Here is a 21,502-nt window from a genome sequence, read left to right as displayed (position 1 = left end):
TTCCACACTCCCTGATGAGACACACAATCCCTTTTTCAGGGTGCTCGAGGACGTGTCGGTACGCTAGTGATAAAACTCATAGAAGGATTGTATGGCCACACACTCTGTAAGAAGAAAGGGTGGTATTCTTATGAACAAAAGCGCCTTCGCATCCGTTTCCCCTGAAAAGAGGAGGAGCTGCTTGGTTGTCTCTTCACTGGAGCCGCTGTCTGTAGTTGAAAGAGTTTATGGGCTTCCAAAGTGTTGTGTTTTGGAGTTGTGTTCTTTAAGTTGTGGCTCTGATTCTGTGGTTAAAGAATGCTTTGTGATTCTGCCCAAGAGATGTTGTAGACGTCTGATAGTACATTCCCTTTAGAGGCATTTTCTGTACCGTGTAGAAAACTTGCAGGCAGTCTTCCTGCAAAAATGCTTGAATTTTTAAGGCTGTATCTTTTCGTTATTACTCCTTTCCGGTTTTCTGTGATGAGATTCGGTGCAGCTCATGGAAGAAAATAAATCTTTCTCCCGCTGCTTTTGCAGACACTCTTCTCTCCTGCTGGGATTTCTTTCTAGCCAAGGACTCTTCCCAGGTTACAGTTTGGCAGCCAGTGAATTGTTAAAACATCTTTTTGCCAACAGCATGGATTGGGACACACAGCTCAGCTCTATACTGACTGCAACAGACAGCAACATGGCCAAAATTAAGGCAAGTTCCATTCCAGAGCAACATATTGGTTGAAGAAATGCCTTTAGTGTATTTGAACAAGGGATATGTATTTGTGCTGCTAAAGATTCACTTATGATGTGATTATATCAAAGCTGTGTTCTGTAAGTGGAAAAGATGTTGATAATGGTTTCCAAGAATTAGTCTTTAGTAAAATCTGCTGAACTTTTTGATGCTGATTGTTAAAGGTGGTTATTAATTTTTGTACAGTTCCTTCAGAACTGAAAGTTTGGTAGACAAGAATGTGATAAAGGGTATAAATTATGAGTAGAATCAGTAGTTCAATTCCTCAATTCAGTGAACGGAGACACTGGCTTTCTTTTGGAGGAGTTGTAAATTCAGATTGAAGAAATCTTGAGAGTAAGTGAACTCCACTTTACTAAGATCACTGTTTTACAGACTACAAAATGCCTAACCCATCATTTCTACTCTAGTTTAATTGTGCTATCTTCCTTTAGACTTTTTTCTTAGACGTTGGGTCCTTATCTTGACTGAACTTCTTAGTTGTGGCAGAGCTTGGGGCCTGTAAGCCAAAGCTAATTGCCATACTCCACTCATTCCTGTTCCTGTGTTGAAGGAGGCGGCTGCTCTGTGTGTGTGTGTGTGTGTGTGTGTGTGTGTGTGTGTGTGTGCGTGCTGTGCAATGAGACGAAACTATTCCATTTGGTCTGAGCTATCAGTCACTACGATGGTATGTGTGTTAGGTTAAATAACCAGCATGAGAAATGGTAAAGAATTACCTTGTGGTTGCTGCAGCAACATTATTTCAGTGTGACCATATACTGGAGCCCAGTCCAGGCAATACAGAAATTATATCAAATTTATGATCACACTAAAATTGCTGCCTAGAAGTGAGGAAAACATTTACTAGATGAGTTTGCGCTCTTCTTGAAAGATCAGGTTCCTTACTGGGTTAATTCTGGACCTGCCGTTGTCTTGATGATTGGCCTAAAGTGCCTTTTACCAACTTCAGCAAGTATGCCAGCTCTGCCTTCTTGCTAGAAGAGTCACCTAATCACTGTCATTCATACCTTGGTGGCCTCAAAATTAGATGGTTTTAATGCTGTGTATGTGAGGCTACCAATGAAAATGGTTCAAAATCTTTAACCGGTGTGTAATTCACACGAGACCTATTCTGAAACAACTGTATTGGCTACCTCTGCAGTTTGAGCCCAGCACAAGATACAAGTTTTTTTTAAATTTATTTTTATTTCCATTTTGGATTAGCATATATCGAGTTACAAAATAAAAAATAACCTATTAACTCCCTTTCCCCTTAGAATTGATAACTTTTCATTTTCCATTAGAGTATAACAAATAGCGAATAAAAAAACCCTATCACCCTCCCTTCCCTCCCTTTCCCCTCATAACAATTAACTTTAAAGATTTTATTTTATAGTTTTCTTCTCTGAGGAACTTCCATTCTTAAGATATCCACAACGATCTGAATGGATAAAGCACTGGTCCCAAACTAGAGTCCAATGTAGCAGCCAAGATAAAAGGCCACCAGTCCGCTTCAAAAGAGTCCTTAATTTTCTTTTTTCCTTCTGCCAGTCTTATTTTCTGTGTTAACTTCTCTAATAGAGCAATTTCCCATAGTTTCCTTTGCCAGTTTTGCATTGTTAAACTGTTCAATGCTTTCTAATATCTGGCAATCGCCAATCTGGCTGCTGCCAGCATAAATCCTATGTCTTTTGTATTGTAGATTTGTGTTTTGTCCCATAGAAATGTTCAATAAAGCTAATTCAGGCCTGAAATAACGTTGTTGTTTTGTCAATTTCTGTATTTCTTCCCACACCTCCCGCCAAAAGCCCTTTATTTTATCACATTCCCACCACATGTGTATATATAAGCCTTGTGCTTGGCATCCTCTCCAACACTTTTGGGTGCTATTTTTAGAAATTCGTGCTAAATACAGGGTGGTTAGATACTATTTTTGTATTTTTAGAACAGTTTCCCTGTAGGAAGTCGAAATGGATCTATATGGAATTTTGTCCACATATCATTCCAGTCCTTCAATCTGGCATTTCAGGTCTGATTCCCATACTTGTTTTAAAATTGAATTGGAACCCATATCCTTATTTACCAAAAATCTATATAATTTTGAAATCACTCCCTTTTCCTCCTTACTTAATACTAGTTTTCCCCCTTCTGTTAATTGTCTAGTACCCTGAATTGTAATATGATGTATCCTAATAAAAGTACTAAGTTGATACCAAAAAATCCATGACACACCCATCTCAAATTTATTTTTCCATTCATCTCGTCGTAAAGGTAGCCCATTCGCATAAAAGTCCTTCAATCTGTAAAGATTATTTTCGATTAGGATTTTATCCTCTGTTTCTCTGTCTGACCTGGAGAACTCAGGGTGATTGCAAATAGGGATTAAAGGGGAAATTCCTGGAAGTAAAATCTCTTTCCTATATCTCCATGCCCCAAATATTGGTGTCATCGTTGTATTTATGTTCTTGGTGCTTTTTTTATTTCCTGTTTAATGAAGGGCAAGACTTTAGGATTGTGAAGTCTTAACAAATACCTCTCTATGTGTACCCAAAATGTTTTTCAAATTTGAGTTCCATAAAAGAGATTAAATGACGAATCTGAAATGCTTCATAATAAAGAAATAAATTTGAGATTCCCCACTCTCCTTCTTTTATTCCCTTGTATCTATATTTTTTTTGCTGTTCTGGGCTTTTTTGATTTAAAAATAAATTGTTCAATTTTCTGCTGCCAGACTGTCAAACACTTTTTTTGAATTTGCATTGGGAGAACATAGAAAAAACGTAAACTTCGGGACTATCACCATTTTGATAACTGCTATTTTACTGGAGAGTGACATATTCAATTTTGTCCCTTTTTTAAGATCTTCCTTTACCCGTTGCCATATTTTTGTATAATTAATTTGGGGGTTTTTTTTTGTTTCTGGGTATATTCACTCCCAGGTAACGAAAGTGGGACTGTACCAATGGGATTCCTAAGGCCTGAGATATTTGGATTTGTGCCTTACACATGAGGTCTGATTTTATAAAATTTATTTATTTTTAGACCTGCCAATCCCTCAAAATTCTCTAGTACTTTTTGAAGGTGTGGCAGAGCTTCTTTTGGATTAGATAACATAAGCAACATATCGTCAGCATATAAGCTGATTAGATGTCCTTGAACCACTCTAATTCCAACTATCTTGTTATTCTCTGTAAGTCTACTAGCCAGAAATTCTATCACAAGGGTAAAAAGTAAAGGAGACAGTGGGCAATCTTGTTTTGTACCTGCTTGTAACTATAGTTCTAGATTCCATCCCATTGTATTTTATAGTTGTGGTGGACAAAGTATAGATGGCTTGCATTGCTGAGATGAATTTAGGGCCAAATTGGATTTTTTTTCAGTGCTTTTAATAAGAACTTCCAATTCACACTATCAAATGCTTTATAAATATCCAGTGCCACTATGGCCAAAGAAGCCCCTTGAGTCGGCACACTTTTATTATACTAAATAGACAGCGTACTGGGTCTGCTATGTACCTTCCAGGAATAAATCCGTATTGATCTGCATGAACCAATTTGGTAATCACTGCTTTCAGTCTATTAGCAAGGACTGCTGCAAAATTTTGTAATCAGTGTTTAATGGAGATATTGGACGGTATGAATCTGGAAGAGTTGGATTTTTATCTGGTTTCAGTAGCAATACAGTATGCGATGCAGACCAAGTTGGGGGCATCCTTGCCCCTGTCGTCATTGTGTTATATAATCTAGTCATGTGAGGAATGAGAATGGTACCATAAAGTTTATAAAAACTATTGGTGAATCCATCGGGTCCTGGTGCTTTAGTTACTTATAATGCCTTTATTGCTGCCCCTACCTCTTCTTCAGAGATTGAATCTTCAAGCATTACTCTGTCTAACTCTGTTAATGTTGGGAGTCTGATCCTGTCCATGTAATCTTGTATATTCTGCTCCTTCACTTTTTTTTTGCTGTATAGCTTCTCATAGAATTTAGCTAGTTCCTCTCCTATTTGTGTATTATTATTTGTTAGGGTGTTAGATTCTCTTAGTTTTAAACAGCGGATACGGTTTTCCCTCCTCCTTTCTTTAACTCTCTTAGCTAAATGTTTTGTTCCTTTGCCTTCGTGTTCATAATATTTTTGTTTACCATAAAGCATGTTTACCATTGTTTTATCTATTTCAGCTAAATCAATTTCTGATCGTTTCTTTTTCATCTCTTGTCTGATACTTTGCGAACCTGTTGCTTTATAACGAGCCACTAAGTCTTGTAGCTCCCTCTCTAATTTCTTTTTTTGTTCTTTACATGTACATTGAATAAACCCCCATTCACTTATATACTGACCCCTGATCACTGCTTTCATTGCTTCGCATCTAGTTTCTTTCCTGATTCCTTCATCCATATTATCTTTAAAATAGTTCTCCAGCCCTTCTTGAATTTTAGTTGTACTCTGAAGAGAGGAGAGAAGTGTTGGGTGCAACTTGCATCTTGGACAGACTTTTTTTCAGATGTGTTACTCATGATCTCCGCAGTTACTGGAGAATGGTCAGTGACTTGAATTGTTCCTATCTCTATTTGCTGTACTAGTGGAAGTACTTGTTCTGAGACTATAATAGCATCCAACCAAACAAAGTTCTGTGTGGTCTAGAGTAAAAAGAATGGCTAAAGTCTTCTGACCATACTTCCCTTACGCCTGTTTTATGTATCAGAGTATAGAAATTTACAACCTGTTTTAAATTGAGGGTCATTTTTCTCCCTATCATTGAGTTTTTAGAAATTCTTAAAGTGTCCTGTCCTTTTGTCAGTTTATTAGGATTAAACTCCTGCATATTCAGATTTAAGTCTCCCCCTAGAATTATATTTGCCTCTGTGAATTTGTGTAGCTTCCTCAACAATTTTTTGGAAAAAATGCATTTGTCCTTTGTTTGGAGCATAGCAAGTCACAAAAGTGGTTTTCAAACACCCTTCCAACATTCCTTCTACAAAGATAAATCTACCCTGAGGGTCTAACATTTGTCTGCTGGGTTCAAAATCAAGGCTTTCATGATAAGAAATGCCACTCCTCTGGTCTTACTGGTCCCTTTTGCCAGGAAGTTATGTTTCCATTGAGTGCCCTTTAGAAATCCATCTGCCATTTTGGCCTTATGTGTCTCTTGTAACATCAGTACATTAGGGTGTAAATCTCTTATTAGTTTGGTTAATCTGTTTCTTTTAATGACCGTGCCCATCCCTTTAATATTAAGTGTTGAAATTCTCATGTTGTAATACAAATCTTGAATAGAACCTCACCTTTTTCTTCTAATTTAACTCTGTTTTCACTGAACTGTAACTTAACTACTTAACCCCTTCCCGTGCCTCCCCTCTTTTACCTCACCCCTCCTTTTTTTTTAGAAGCCTGGTTCTTTTCCCCTCAGGTGCACTTCTGTGTCACCCAGTAAATTAATTTCTACTTCCAGTTTTTGAAATATTAAAAAAAAATTATACCTCGCAGGGATTCGACCTATTACCTCATAGGATGATAACGTGGGACAAGACCTTATTCCAGCCTTTATTTTTATATGCCCTTAAAAAAAGGAATAAAATAAAATAATATTAATGGGCAGGGAGGAAGTGGCTCAGACTCACACAAGCCAACCTGGACCTTTAGTTTACATTTTGCACAAACTCAACTTAGATATAACTCTGCTTGGAACTATTACGATGATCTGATGCTCCTCATCTGCGTCTGTTTGGAAGATTTCTAAGACTGCGTTGCAGATTTGAATTCTCAAACGGGGTACATTCCTTTTCCTCTGTTTTCCAGTCTTCCTCTGTTCTGCCTTTTTCACCTGATCAGTTCAAAATCCTCGTTGTCCTCTTCTAATTCTGCTTCTCCAACCTGATCCCTTTTTTCTGATTCTCTTTCTCCTTCTGGTTGTTCCAACTGTAATATTTTTAATATATTTGCTACCTCTGTTTCTGTAGATACCATGTGTGTAATCCCTTTGTAGGGAACTATAGGTTTAAATGGGAACCCCAATAGTATTTTAGCCCTGCTTTTTGCAATATAAGTGTATCAGGTCTCAGATTTCTTCTTCTCTCTAACGTCTCTGGGGCAAGATCTTGGAGTACAGTAATTGTGGAGTCTTTATATTTAACTTCACCCTTCTCTCTGAGATTTTTAAGTAAAGCCTCTTTCTTGGAGTATTTGGCAGAACAGACTACTGTGTCCCTGCGGCTTTCTTTGCGCATTGGTCCAAAGGTTCTATGGGCTCTTTCGAAGTCTTCCTCCTCCAGGGGAAAATCTGGCAGCAGTGTTGTCAGCCGTTTTGTAAGAAATTTTTTAACATTGTCCTGTTCCTCCTTTTTCTCCACCCCTCTAAAATGAAGGTTGGATCTTCTATTTCTGTTTTCCAGGTCTTCCAGTTTAAATTTAATAATTATGTGGTCTTTCTTTAATATTTTAAATTTGGTATCTTGATCCCCTAAGCGTCTCCTCCATTTGGGTCATAGTTCTTTCCACAGCGTCTATTATTTTGGTCACATTTCCCAGTTTTTCCTCTAGTATTGACACCCAGCTAGCCATCAAATCTTGTTTAAGGGACTGCAAGTGCTTTGAAATTTCCTCCTTAATTATCCCCGCAATTGTTTCAGGGGTGCCCACCTCTGCCTCTGTTTGCGCACCAATAGAGGTTTTACTCACGTTCGTTGCCATTTTGGAGTTAGTTGGGAGTCTGTCTTCAGCCGGTCTCGAAATCAGTATCCTTCCCGTTGGTTTAAAATATCCTGTAAGGTCCAGGTTTTTATTTCTCTGCTGTCCCCAGAGCATGCTCCAAAAGGGAAATTTGTTTGATAAACAAACAAGCTGTTTTTTTCTGTGATTAAGGGCATTAATGATGGGAGCTGGGGAACTCTCACCCTACGCTGCCATCTTTCTTGGCGTCCAAGCCCTCCCTCCGCAAGATACAAGTTTTAATCTCTAACAGTTTGGACAGAGATATCTTGGGGAAGCCTCTCCCCCATGATTGTTACTGTTTTTAAATTTACCTTTAAAGTTTACCAGTGAAGCTCTGCTTCAAATTCTATCACATAATGGAGGCCAGATGAGAAAAGCAGGGCTTCTCTGAGCTTTGTAACTAACCTCTAAGAGCTGTTCATTTAACTCCCTCTCATGGCATTCTGGATACAGGTCAAACCATTTTTGTGGGGTTTTTATTAACTTTGTTCTGCTTTTGGAAATTAACCCTACTGTGTGCGTTCCTGCTGTTAAGCTGCTTAGTTCATATGTTTGTATTGTTATAGTTTTTCTAATTTTTAGGCTGTGGTTTTAAGATGTCTTGTCCATTTTGTACACCACTTTGGGAATGGGAGGTAAAAAGAAGCTTTGAAATTTTGTAAATAAAGGTATTTGAAATATTTCTTTGGTCTTTAGTTGGCCAAGCTATTAAATGACAGTTGCTGTCAATGCCTAGAAAATGTGATATTATGACATTGTGCAGACTTCCTTTAGGCTATATGTGTTAATGTCACGTGCCCATTGAAGGCATTATAATAAGAGCATTTTGTCTTGCCTGCTCCTTTTCAAGTTTTTATACAGTACTTGCTAACTTGGATTTAATATAGTGTCCCTTGGTGGAAGCAATGTGCAGCATGTGTTTGGTGTTAATGTTGTCAAAGATTATTTGAAACATGTTAAAACTTATTATCCCATATTGCTTCTGTTCCAGCAACGTCTGAACACTGCCAACATCTCTTCCAAAGGTAATTTCTAAAGCCCCTTTTTTAGATGGGAAGATCTCCTTAATGCTTGGAATTTTTGAAGTTTAAGATTAGAGAGCTCTTTGTTGATTCTAGTGTGTGTAGAGTCTGGGAGCAAATGATAAGGGCAGGGCACTGCCTTCATGTCTTGTTTGTAAGCACCTAGAAGCACTTTACTGGCTGTCACTGTAAACTGTATGCAAGGCTAGGTGGACCTGGGTCTGATCCAGCAAGGGAATTCTTCTTCAACTCAAGGCTTTGCTTTTAAAAACTAATTGTAATTTCAATCTACATCATTGGTGGTAGTTTATAATAGCACCTAACATGCACTAGGTGCAATAGAAAGTTATGACAATTCTCTACCCACAGACTCAGATTTTTTTTAAAAAATGGTACAAATGGAAAGCTGGGAAACCTTGTGCTAGCTGGGAGGTAATAAAATGAGGAAAGAGTTAAAAGTATATAATAATTAATCTGAGTAGGAAAGAGTTGAAATCCAATAGAATACCAACAGAAAAGGTCTTAATTTCTTAAAAGAGAAAGGAGGACAGCTGAATTTTTAAAGGGGAAAAACTCCACATGAAGGGCTGTACAAGAGTGCACACGAACAAGAAACAGCACACTTGGTTGAATAGTGTGATTGTAGTGACTAGAGAGAAATCAATATAGGTAAATATTAATGAAAGCACTGATGCGAGGCAAAAAGAGACAATGATATTAAGGAGGATCGGAGATTATGCTTGGGGCACGTTTGGATGTTGCAGTTAATGGCTTTCTGTGCATGAGCCAATCACACCCACTTCGCTCCTCCCTGCTAGCTCTAGGGAGAAGCAAACCACAATCCTTGGCTTAGCACTGCAACTGAACCTGGTATCATGGCTCCTTTTGCTCCAAACAACCTATGATCTGTAGACAACATCTGTTCTTGGCTTATTGATTGTGATTTGTTTGGCACAGAAGAAGCCATTATACCTAGTTCATTTGCAATGCTGCCAGGGATTGTGGTTTGTTTCTCCTGTGTGGTAGTTGGGAGGAGTGAAATGGACATTATTTCATTATATTTATTAGTCTTTTTTTTCTGAAAAGTGAAACACAAAGTGACTTACAAGAACAAGCATTAAACACAAAGTACAACCTAAAATACATGAATAAGAATGTTTTTGTCTGGTGTCTAAAAGCAGATTGTGATGGTGCCAGGTCCCAGGGGAGAGCATTCCATGAATAGCCACCACTGAGAAGGCATGATTGGGTCACACATTGGAAACAATTAACTATGGCTTAACCCTGATGTCTGAATGCTGTTTCATATTCTTAATTGGCTTAGATTGAAGGATAATGTTGCCAATTGGAAGAAAAGGCAAAAGTGAAGATTTTGAGGGGGGAAATAATAAATTCTGACTTTTAAATATTAAGATAATCATCTGACATCCAGGCATATTAGATAGAACATAGGGAGAGAGTGAGGGAACAGAAACTTAAAGTCGGATATCATCTCTACACCCTGACTTTGCATTGAGCTGTTAGGGCCTATAAAGAGATAAAACCAATTCTTGAAAATTTCCGTACTTGATAGACTGGTCAGGTATGTTGCTTTCCATCCCAACAGCTGATTTGTTGCTAGACAGAATAAATACTGAGAGTACTGTTCTGACTGAGCCACAGACTGGACCATCACCCCTGCATTTCACATGTGGAGCTCACCCATGCTGTAGAATGGCCACTGAGGAGCTTTCAGCCATCAGCAAACAACTGCATTCGCAAGCCCAGGTAAGCAACACTGCAGTGACATGCAAGCCTCCCTGCTATGGGGTGGAGAAGAGGCTTGTTTATGCAACATACTCACTATTGCCTTCTTGCAAACCTTTTTTGAAGGGATTGTCAGTGTCTTTGACTTTTCAAAATTAATCAGTTGGAGAGCTATTAAAAACAGTGAATTCAGCAAAACCACATGCAAAGTGTTGCACAGGAGAAGATAGTGCCCTACAGTTAATAGTTGGACTTAAAGCAGACAGATCTGGGTTCTAAGTCCCTGTTCAGCCATGATGCTCACTGTATAACTTGGGCAAGTCGCTGTGTTTCACGTTGCAGGCCTGTTGTGAAGTTAAGATAGTGGGAGATTTCATGAATGCCATCCTCTAGTCCTTGGAGAATGTGTGATATTTAAATCAAGACAGGAGATATCCACAGAGGGATAATACACATCCTCAAATCAATTATTTGACTAGAAATAGCTTTTCTTGCATATTATGCTCCAGCCTAAGGTTCTGAGAGCCCCTTGGTTAGATGGCATTTACTGTTCCCATGACACTGGTTCTCCTGTCTTTCTCTTCAGGTCATAGAGTCCCTCACCCAGGCAGTACAACGGCTGAAACAAGAGAAGGAATTGCAGCAGCAGAGTATCAGTCACCTAGAAGGTAAGTCCCATTTGTCAATCCCTCTACAAGAGCCACTCTCCTTCCTTGACTGTTTGGTCTGTTAAAATAAAGATTTACTTCTAAATGCTAAAGGAGCACCAGTTTATTTATTTTATTTAAAACATTTATACCTTCCTTTTCTTTTAAAATGTTACAAAATGGCAACAATAACAATTTAAGAAAAACACAATATAAGAAAGTGCACACTCGCAGATAAAGCCTCAAATCAGGAAGTTTCAAAGAGCAGCAGCTTGGCAAGCCAAATAGCTGCCAAAAGAGGATAGTCTTTACAAGCTGATGGACGGCAAGCAGGGAGGAAGTGGACTTCAGAAGTGGTCCCCATAGCCTAGGTGCAACTACAGAGAAGGCTTTGTCCACTGCCCAGCCTACCATATTCATACACTGAGACATGAAGGAGAGCCTCTCCAGCAGATGTTAATGAGTGGGGAGGCTCATATGGGAGAGAAGATCCTTTAGATAGCCTGCTCCTAAGCCATTTAGAGTGTTAAACTAATAATCAACATTTTTGAATTGGACCCAGAAACAAATTGAAAGCCAATGAAGCTGCTGGAAGATTCTCCCGTTCATACTCCGAATTGGCTTGTCAGAACAACTGTTTTTCTTTGAACTCTCCAAGCAGTTTCTCTAGACCAGACTTGCACAACATAAGGCTTGTGGGTTGACGGTGGCTCCTAGGGGAATTCACGGTTTACGGTCCTTCCTTGCACCTTTGTGGGAACATCTAAGAGCTGCCAAAGCTCATCAAAAATAGAAGATGGGATGGGAGAATACCTGCATCGCTATACTGTCCCTGGATTCAGAGGCACATGGTATAGTTACTACCAGTTTTTCCAGCCTGTTGTAGCTAGCTAGCTACAGTGCACAGCCTACCAATGCATCATATTTCTTTACTGGGGTGAATTGCTGGGAGAAATAAAACGTGGTAAGGAGCCTTGGGCATGAGAGACAAATATGGCCCTCCAGGTCTGGCCCTTGGGACTCTCCCCAGGCCACACCATGAACTGACCTTGCTTGACACCCTCCTTGAGTGTTTTTTCCTGGCTGGAAGGTGTCTTTGAACTCTGATCATGATGCTTGCTTGCTTGGATGGAGTAGAGAAAGGGGTATGTGTGTATAGAAACAAAGCTAAAATTTACATTCTTTCCTTCCTCCCCCAATTTTGTCTCTGGCCCTGCCAATCACTGGCATGTGGTCTGTGGAAGGGTGCCCAGAGGGAATGCAGCCCTCAGGGTGAAAAAGATTCCCATTCCTGAACCAAAGCCTTATATGCCAGTGCCACTAAATTCAGTAAGGAACTGCCCTTGGTAAGACAAACTCTGCAGAAGTTGGTAATATAGGATGCAGAGGCCTTTGGACTGCTGGAAGGAGATGACTTAAGCGAGTGCTGCTGAGTAGAGAAAGTAAGCTGAGAAATGGAGACCGTCTTCTGGTTGAGGAAAAAGAAAAAGGGGGCAGCTGGAAGATGGGGAGTATAGAGAGATCAGTGAAATAAAAATGCTGTAGCCTATTAACACCAAATAGTAGTGGCACAGCATTGCATTAAACTATGTTCTGCTTAGAGTAGACCCAAGGAAATAAAGTTAGTCATGTCTGTTAACTTCAGTGGGTCTACTCTGAGTAGGTCTAGCATTGAATAACACCCACCGAGAGGAAAGTGCTGTGGGGTACATATAGAGAAGGCGGGTTTAATTGGGAAATAGGACTGCAGAGGCCCCTGTTGATAAGAAAAACAAGAGAGATATTTGAAAGTTGGTAATGCAAGCCAGTGTGGCATAGTGGTGGACTATGACCTGGGAGATCAGGGTTCGAGTCCCCCCATAGCCATAAAGCTCACTGGGTGACCTTGGGCCAGTCACTGCCTCTCAGCCTCAGAGGAAGGCAATGGTAAAACTACCTCTGAATACTGCTTACCATGAAAACCCTATTCATGGGGTCGCCATAAGTCGGGATCGACTTGAAGGCAGTCCAATGCAAGCCTTGTGATAGGGCAGACAGAGGTGCTGTGGAGTGGAGGATAAGCAGAATTCAGAGGGATCTGTAGAGTAGAGAGGAAGGGGTCTTCAGCAGATAGGATAAAAAGAAAACAAGGAGTTGATATTGTCCCACAGATGCTTTTCTGTGGTTAAATAGCCATGTGGCCTTCTGTAGTTAGTAAAAGAAAAAAGAAAAAGTTGAAGTGGCCTGCAGAATGATTGAGGTGTGCAGCCATCTCATTGGGAAGGGAAGCTGTTAACAGATTAATGATTGTTTCTGAACAATCAGCTATGTAGTCTGAGTATAGAGAGTTCATAGCTTTTTTGGAGGAGTTCAAGGATGTGTTCATGTTTATGCCATAAAAGGCTGAATGGTTTGGAATCTGGCTGACTTAATTTAATGGAATTTGAGAGCTGGGGAATATTTAACACCCTGAGATTTCATCTTCATGGGACCAATAACAGGACATTCTGTGAGGCAGGAATCCCCAGCCTTTTTGGGCTTGCTTGGATAACAACCTTGGGCTAGCAGCCTGTGGAGGATACATCCCATCTTATCAGAAAATCTGTGATCATACGGAGAATGGTACCTAAGAATCTAGCCTTTTCCCCCTGCCCCCACTACTTCCTCATATCTGAAGTCACACTGCCTTTAAGTCTGTCAGCACTCTTGTCTGCTCCATGGTACTCAGATGGGGACAAACATCTCTCTAGTGCAGTTAGTGAAGTGCCTTGCCCCAACAATGAATTTGGCACCAGGGCCACTGTATCGCCTCAGCAGCCAAGGGGAGTACTATTAGCTAATTTTCTCCTGCCCTACTTATTGTTGCAGAAGAGTTGGATCGACTGCAGCACAATCCCCACGGCGGCTTAGAATCAGTGCTGGGATGCAGGATGGAAGGGCTGAAGAGTGAGCTCCTTAGTCTTCGGCAGCAAGTGTTTCAGCAGTCAGATGGTGACTGCACCCCTGATCCACTTTCCAGCCCTGGCGTCATGCAAGATATGCTGGAGAGGTCAGGTTTTGAATTGTCAAGCAAAAGCAACTTGGCTTTATCCATAGTGAGATTAGAGATGAGTGGGACAGTGTGAGTGGTGAACAAAGAGCAGTATTTTTCCAAATGCCATTTGTAAAATATTATTCGTTGGAATAAGGTTAGTGTGTCATTTGGAATCTGGGCATGTCTTCAAAGACTTGAATGTACTGTGGCTTCTACCAAATGCCTTGAATGGGGTTGTTGGTTATTAAGAGTAAGAATTAAGAGTTGCTGTTCTAATAGCCACTTGTAGTGAATTGTGTTACCTAGATGCATTTCTGCAGGCTAGAAATGTCTTTTCCACGCATTCCTAATCTATAGAGGACCAACAGGGTGGCTTGGTTGATCTCAGGATTGCCTTTTCTCTAGAAATCAGAATGGCATGGAGCCAGTTTATACGTGTCAACACTGTTAACAATATTTTAAAACATTAGCTGAATTTGGAATGGATTTTGTAGTGTGTCCTTTGCTGTAAATCCCTATTGTCTTATTGCTTCTGTTTTTGATTTCCTCCTTACTCTAGCAAGAAAGTCCTGTGGCAAGAGTACAAGTGCATCAGAAGAGAGATAGAACACCTAAAACACAAACTCGGTAAGTACTGTTTGGTGCTCCTGCTCCCCTGGTCTGTATACTGTAATAACTATTAGGCTAAAGACTAGGTGCCTTGTGGGCCTGGTGGAGAAAAAGGAAAGATATGTGCAGCTGAGAAAATGACATGGCTTATTGCACTCTTTAGATCAACAAGAAGATGATCTGTTCAACCAAGTGTCAGCAACTCATGAGATTAAAAGGACCCAAAGTCGATACTGTAAGGTATGTTGTGAAGAAGGCTTCTTGATGCTACCCATTCATTTTGTGCCATAGAGAAGGGATGCAGTCCCTACCCAAGATGTTTAAAATCTATATTAGACAGACAGTATTGAGATGACTGACTGATTAGAGCCACATGGGACTGCATCTACAAGCTAGGTGGCTCTAGCAAATACACAGTTCCAGAAGTAGTCATTCAGCTTCGAATCTACTTGCTCAATTGCTCTTCCTCTGTGGTGATGGTTCCTCAAGCTATGGAAAGATTGCTGCACTATAGCTACTGTTGGTCTTGATGTATGTGTGATGTCCTCTTCTGGCTTTAACACCAGAAGAGAGTGTGGACATAGGAAGGTGCAGAGAAAACATACACCAGTGCTGCTTTGATTGAGTGTAGGAAGTGGGGCACAGGTAGCCACCAAAACATTGCTGCATTTCTCCAACTGCTTAAACACTCTGGCGGTATTCAACAAAGTAGTTCTGCTAGTGCAAGAACTTCTGGCTGTGCAACAGATCTTTCCTTTCCTTGCACCATCCCCTAAATCTGTTCTGGGGGTTCCCAGAAGTTCTGTTGTGCAAATGGAAATCATTATGCTAACAGAAGTCACCAGTCCCTGGGACTCGCCTGGGACCAAATTTGTGAGGTGGTGAGGCCTGGGGGGGGGGCGGAGGGTCAGCGTGCCAGGGAGCACCTTGGCACTGGTCGGTGGAAGGGGTGGAACTCCAATAAGAGCCAAGGAGCTGGCTGCTTAGCTCTGACAAGAGTTGGGCCCGTAGGCAGACCAGAGGGAGGAAAAGCTCAATCAGGTCCGCTCAGGGCTTATTTAAAGGAGCCTGGCCAGTCCACTGCAGCCAGCTGGGGCGAAGAAGCTTGACCTGCAACTGTTTTGTTGGGATACCAGCCTCTGGCTGCATTCAAACATAACACAGTGCCTTTAACTATGGTTAAGCAATTAGCTGTTGCTGTCTTGCTTCGTTCCTACCTTCCTCCAGCAGGGAAACAAACCATGAAGTGGCTGGCTTCACATTTACATCTGAACCAGCATTCATGGTTTGTTTCTCCCAAACAAGCCACTATTGGGAAGTCATGAACAAACTGTGGCTTCAGATTATGGTTTCTCTAGAGAGAAACCACAAGTGCTGGTTGAATGCAGAGCTAAGTCAGCTGCTTCATTGTGTTCCTGATGGAGGGAGAAGTGAAGTGGGAGGGCTCGAGTCATGTACACAAGCACATAGCTTGTATACAGCCTAATTTGCTTAACCACAGTTAATGACTTAGTACCGCTTCCAAATGTGGCCCAAGCAACATTGTGGCAGCTTGTGGCCCCCTCTTGAGGCTGGAATGTAGCTGTTATACTGCTGTGCTGTGATTCCTAGCCTGGAGAATGTGGCACGGTGCTGTGGTAGTAGGAACGTGGACACATAGGGCTAACCATTTTGCTTATGTCTGTGGTATATGCTGATCACTGCAGGAGAATACATGAGTGGGAAACTATATGGTTATACTTTAAAAAAAAATAGCTTTTAATCCACTTGCTACTTGTATGATTTCATGGGAATGTAGTGACGTCTTTTAAAAACAAAATGAAACCTAAAAGCCTAGGTTAAAACCATGGTTGTTTATGTTCCTTCTTACTCTTAGATGCTGGAAGATCTGATGAACAGTCATAAAGTTCAGACTCGGGATTTGGACAAAGCTAGGAATGAGACCCAGAGCACCCAGGAGGAACTCAGTCATGTCAAGTAGGGAAATGCATGTAATGCTATATGTGCTGCAGTTGATAATTGCATGTAGTTTTGTATAGGACTGAGATGTGCTTGGTTGCTAAATTATAACTTCTTTTTCTCTCACTCAGAAGATGGTGTGGTGGTGGATGGGAGAGGGCCTCTTATTCTCATAGCATTACCCCCCCCCCCCGCAAAAGGCAAAGATCAGGCTGAAACCTTCCTGTGAAGGTACTATATATTCCTGTGAAGGTACTTGGTGGGAGTGGAGACTTACCTGCAATCATTACGTATCTGTTAATCTGAATCTTTTGTCATATGGATCCTGTTCATTATAAAATAAATAAATGAGGAAAATAATAAAAAACAGATGCCTATGGGAAGTCCACAAGTAGGACATGAGTACAATAGCACTCTACTGCTCATGATCCGATACTGGAGGTAGTACATAGCCATTGGGACTAATAGCCATTGATAACCTTATCCTCCATGTACTGTATAATGTGCCTGGGTCTCATAAGATGATTTGCTGAGTAGCACAGTACCTGTTCATTTCCTAGAATTCATCTCTTGAGGATGAAGGAGGCTTCAGCTCCAGCAATTATCACCCAAGTTCACAGAACTGTTGTGAGTCACATTATAGTGGTTTGAATTCAGAAGAACAGATCCTGTCTTTTCTTTCCAGCTCCTCTTGTTTTCCCGGGTTCTTCCCAATTTCATGAATGATTCTGAGCAATACCAGAAAAGCCACTGAATCTGTCCTTCAAATAAGCTAAGCTTTTCTGTCACTGAAGTCAATCGTTGCTTGCTTTTATTAATCTATGAAGCATTTTTATTTTAACTGAACTGTTGATTATTTCACTGCCTACAGATACTTTTGGACATAATTAATTTTTTAAATTTAATTAAAAGCACAGAGCTGTCATGAACTTACTGTGTCACTCAGATTTCTGTGGTTTCAAGTGTGTCACATCTCTTATAAATATGTACCTCTTCCCTCTCTGCTAATAATTTCAGTGGGGTTTTAAATTTGTTTTAATCAGAACAACAGTTACTGACCTAAAAGAACAGGTGAAAAGTCTGCACTTGGAGGATAAACTGTATGCTATTCCGCTGAAAGACAAAAACATTCATCTGAGTAAGTGCTTATTCTTAGAACACACTACAAGGAGGTAATCTCTGGTTAGGAACAGGAATGTGAAATGTGGCATGAATGTTCATTTTGCTTCAAGTTTGTGGACTGGTCAGCTGCTACACATCAGTTTGTCAGTCTTGTAGCAAAATAAACTCTCAAGTATGTGTTTTTGCTACTCAGACTTTGTACAGGAAAATATAATATTGTGTGTAAAATGGCCCTCACTGTGCCAGTGTTGCTACAGCAGACCCCTTTTGACCCTGATCTGACTGTGTCTTCTTGCCTTCAACTGTGAAATATTGTGCTCTGAAAGAGATATACATAGTCAGATAAGCAGTTCACTTTTCTCCATTTTATAAATTATGTATTTAACATATGACACTTTCCAAAGATTTATAGAAAAGTGCCAACCATGATGTTTAGAGAAGCAATAAAGATCTTAATTAGAAAAATCATGCTTGCATTGCATATACAACCTCTGATTGGATTGCTGGGGCTTTGGACAGTAAGAAGGCAACTTCTCAATAGGTTACTAAGTGGTAAACATTGCTTTGGGACACAGCTTGGCATTTGCTGTGAGCTGCTGTCCTCCCTAATCTGTCTTGATGTTTGTGTCCTAGGAAAAAAGAGACAATTGCTGCATGATGATGCCTTGTCATCCCTTCTCAGTGACGATTCAGCCTCTGAGTTCAGCCTCACAGATGTCAGCTCCGATGAACTCTTTAGTGAACCAGAAAATGCCCAAATTTCTGGTGAGACTGGGTGTAACTGGAACACTCTGAAATATTTACTGAAATCATTACTTAGTTATTCCTCTGGGTTGTGAGGTTTATCTCTTGAATATTTATTTTGAATTATGATGTTGCCTGAGTACCTAGGAATAGGAAAGGACTGATACTGAAAATGCTACTTTGTGATGTTTATTTTTAGTCTGAAACATCAAAGCAAAAATTCTCTTCAGGGGAATTCACACCCTATTTCATTAAGATGCTTATGATTCTTCTGTGAAGAGGTGGAAGTAGTAGGTCTCTTTAAACCTCTTTGTATTTTGCTTTTTCTCGGCACTAATCCTAGTGAATCAGTCTTTCTGAAGTAAACTGCTGTAGTTCTTCTGTGTAGCTCTGTCCTGGTGCTCTCAAGACATTCCCAGAACCTTATCTAGAGCTGTATCCCTCTGCAACATTACTATCATCTTCTGCCATAAGATCTTGCAAGTCCAGCTCATGCCTTTGACATGAGCTAAATAATCTCTTGGGTATTGTAATTGGGTGCCTGCAGGCTTTTCTGAAGCTCTTGACAAACGTGTCTGGCATCACTTGTATAAACAGTAAAGGGCATGTTATCAGTATACTGACTCTTGGTTCAGAAAGTGATGCTGCATAGTGGTTCAGAATAGTGGGCTAACTACTTTGTATTATATTTGTAGGTGACAAGATTTCCATACCAAGCTTGGAGCTGGAAACGAGTACCCCTGGAGGGGCAGCTGGTGGCATGCTGGAGAGAGGAGAGCTCAGCAGTGAGCTCACCATTACTCTGCCTGAGCTCAGCTTGAGTGACCTTTAAAGCATCTCCTAAGAACTGCCTCATTTCTTCCTTATGAGAAAACAAATTAAAGAGCAGAGAAACTGTGAACTATTATCCCACATGCTCAACTGCTTTCTATACAGATGCAACATGAGATAGAGGAACAATGTTACCTCTACCTATGACCTATGTGTTGTTGACACATACAAATATTTGTAGAAAGGGGCTAAAATCATTTGAGAAAGGTTTGTGTATTCTGTTCAGAAGCTTCCGGGGTTCCTTTCTGGAAAAGGAACAATTGCATTGCTGGTTCTTATATGTATGATGTGAAGCATATTGGCTCCCTACAAGGAACTGCTCATTCTTAGCTGTCATAATTTGCAATATTGAAAACAAATACTGAGGCTGAGCTGCAAGAGAAAATATTCTGGAAATCAATCCAGCTTCAACCAGATTCTGTTCATCTGTTTTACTGTGCATACCTATACAACAGCTCCTGGTGTTTCTGGTTCAGCACTGAGACAAAACCAGAAATGAAGTAAACAGTGCACTAAGGAAAAAGGGAGCATATATTATATTACACTCCTTGTACAGTTGATGTGCTATGTACACTAGCAGGTTCCCAGGATAGGCTTACTGTGATTTGATGCATGTTACAGCCCAGGAGGGGACGAAACCTGTGTGTGAGGGTCGTCTGTCTGAGAGGGGATACCTAGCTTTTTTTTTTCTTGCCAGTTGAGCTGCTGGTGAACTATGATTTCCAGTGTACTAAACTAGTTTGAGCAGTAGTGGAGTTAAGGTTTGTGAATTTTGTATCAAGTGGTGAAGTAAGCAAAATATAGCTCAACGCAATAACTAAATGTTCTTCTGATCCTTTTTCAGGAAATGACAGAGGTAGGAATAGAATCAAAGAATCCTGGTTGCCATCTTTATTTTAAGAACTTTCTTAAAGCAATATCATGTAACTGGGCTTAGTAAACAGCATTTGGATATGTTTTTAAACCAAGTTGAAAGCTTGTAGAATAAGACCCATCAACCACTTACTAGCCAAAGTAGTCAAGACACGTGGGGGCAAACTCCACACTATAGGAAATGCTTATAATAAAACCCTGATTTCTATTTATTGAAAGGCAGTTGTGGGATGCTGCCCAATTTGAGCAGAGCAGGGCTGGGGCAGGAGCTATGTAACTATCAGCTGTTTTTCTGATATTTAAAAAATTCCTTTCACCAACTATTTACCCCTCGCATGGGGTTCCAAATGCAGGAAACATGTGTTTAGAATCCCATGGAGTGAAACAATGCAGGGAAAACATTAAGCAGCCCCCATCACCCCTTTCCTCAAACTTGCAGCCACCTTCACTTTTTTTTTTAAAGTCAGCTTCATTCCATTAATTTGCTGCACAAAGTATAGTTTGCTCTCTAGCTTCTTTGATGGGGAATCACTGCCCCAGGGACTACTTGCAGTCTTGCCACAGTGTGACACAGTGGGCACCTTTCTGCCCAATGCCTTAACTGACTGTTAGTTTGTTCTTTTTCATACCTCTGTAGTAAGTTGTACTCCATGCTAGCGAAAATAACAGTCTATTTACCTGCTGTTCTGAGCAGAGGTGATGTTGTCTGCCTCACTGCCCTAAAATTCTTAAATGTAATAGAGAAGATCTCCAGGTCTGGACTTGGTAACTCTTTTAAAAACTGGAATTAAATTACAGGCCTGAATAAATAGCTCAGTGTAAAATCTTTTCCTGTGCCCTTCTTCTGAAATTCGTAGACTGGATTTTCAGAAGACAGGGTACTAGATTACTGATGGCTTTTTTCTTGCTTGTCAGTGCTTCTATTGAAAGCTTGGAACTAATAAAACTGACAAAATCCCCTCATCTTATTCTGACTGTATAATGTAGCAGTTGGAGTTTGTGTGTGTGTGACACATCAGCACATTAAGCAAAGCTGTATCTCCCACTACCCCCCCAAAAAAAAACACAACAGCTAGGGAAGCCTGTATTAAAAGAATCCTTCAAAATACAGTAGGCAGCATGTCCAATTTCAGGGTAAAACAATTTCAGAAAGAAAAAGAATTACAGACAGGAAGGGAGGGGAATTAGCCCACAGGGAATTAAATCAACAGATGCTCCATTGTAGTTCAAAGAGTGCTGGCAAGCAATGGCTACTCCTAAACCTTATTAGTTCTGGGCTGCTTTAACACACTGGGTGGTTTTTAGGGCTGGGGAAGTGTAGGCTGATAAGTCTTAATTAATGACCTCTGGACAGAACAGTTTGTCACAAAGAACGTAACTGACTATTTGTGGGACAAATCCTGTGTGTGTTCACCAACAAATTTGACATTGGTCATCCCTAGAGCTGATGGTTTTGCTGGAATTTAAGTTTTTGATAAATAGGAAGGGGTTGAGGAGAAATAAAAAAATTGTGATAACCAAA

At 40.4% G+C, this 21,502-nt stretch overlaps 1 protein-coding gene across 6 annotated transcripts in view; it reads left to right on the top strand.

The window, feature by feature from the left end:
- LOC133387622 (uncharacterized) overlaps window positions 1-21,502 on the top strand; it is a 21,837-nt gene extending 335 nt beyond the window's left edge. For 2 of the 6 annotated variants that reach the window (XM_061632798.1, XM_061632799.1), the window contains exons 2-12: window positions 619-685; window positions 8,406-8,439; window positions 10,043-10,203; window positions 10,769-10,850; window positions 13,677-13,857; window positions 14,402-14,469; window positions 14,615-14,691; window positions 16,328-16,428; window positions 17,454-17,548; window positions 18,166-18,297; window positions 18,972-21,502. In XM_061632798.1, the coding sequence (XP_061488782.1) occupies window positions 620-685; window positions 8,406-8,439; window positions 10,043-10,203; window positions 10,769-10,850; window positions 13,677-13,857; window positions 14,402-14,469; window positions 14,615-14,691; window positions 16,328-16,428; window positions 17,454-17,548; window positions 18,166-18,297; window positions 18,972-19,108 (1,134 nt within the window). In that variant the 5' untranslated portion in view covers window position 619 and the 3' untranslated portion in view covers window positions 19,109-21,502. Of the gene's footprint in view, window positions 686-8,405; window positions 8,440-10,042; window positions 10,204-10,768; window positions 10,851-13,676; window positions 13,858-14,401; window positions 14,470-14,614; window positions 14,692-16,327; window positions 16,429-17,453; window positions 17,549-18,165; window positions 18,298-18,971 lie in introns of all 6 variants that reach the window. The other 4 variants (XM_061632796.1, XM_061632797.1, XM_061632795.1 and 1 more) reach the window with 3 other exon arrangements.

This window comes from Rhineura floridana, chromosome 6 (genome assembly GCF_030035675.1).
Source record: "Rhineura floridana isolate rRhiFlo1 chromosome 6, rRhiFlo1.hap2, whole genome shotgun sequence".
Lineage (NCBI taxonomy): Eukaryota > Metazoa > Chordata > Lepidosauria > Squamata > Rhineuridae > Rhineura > Rhineura floridana.
This window is presented reverse-complemented; position numbering and strand designations above follow the sequence as displayed.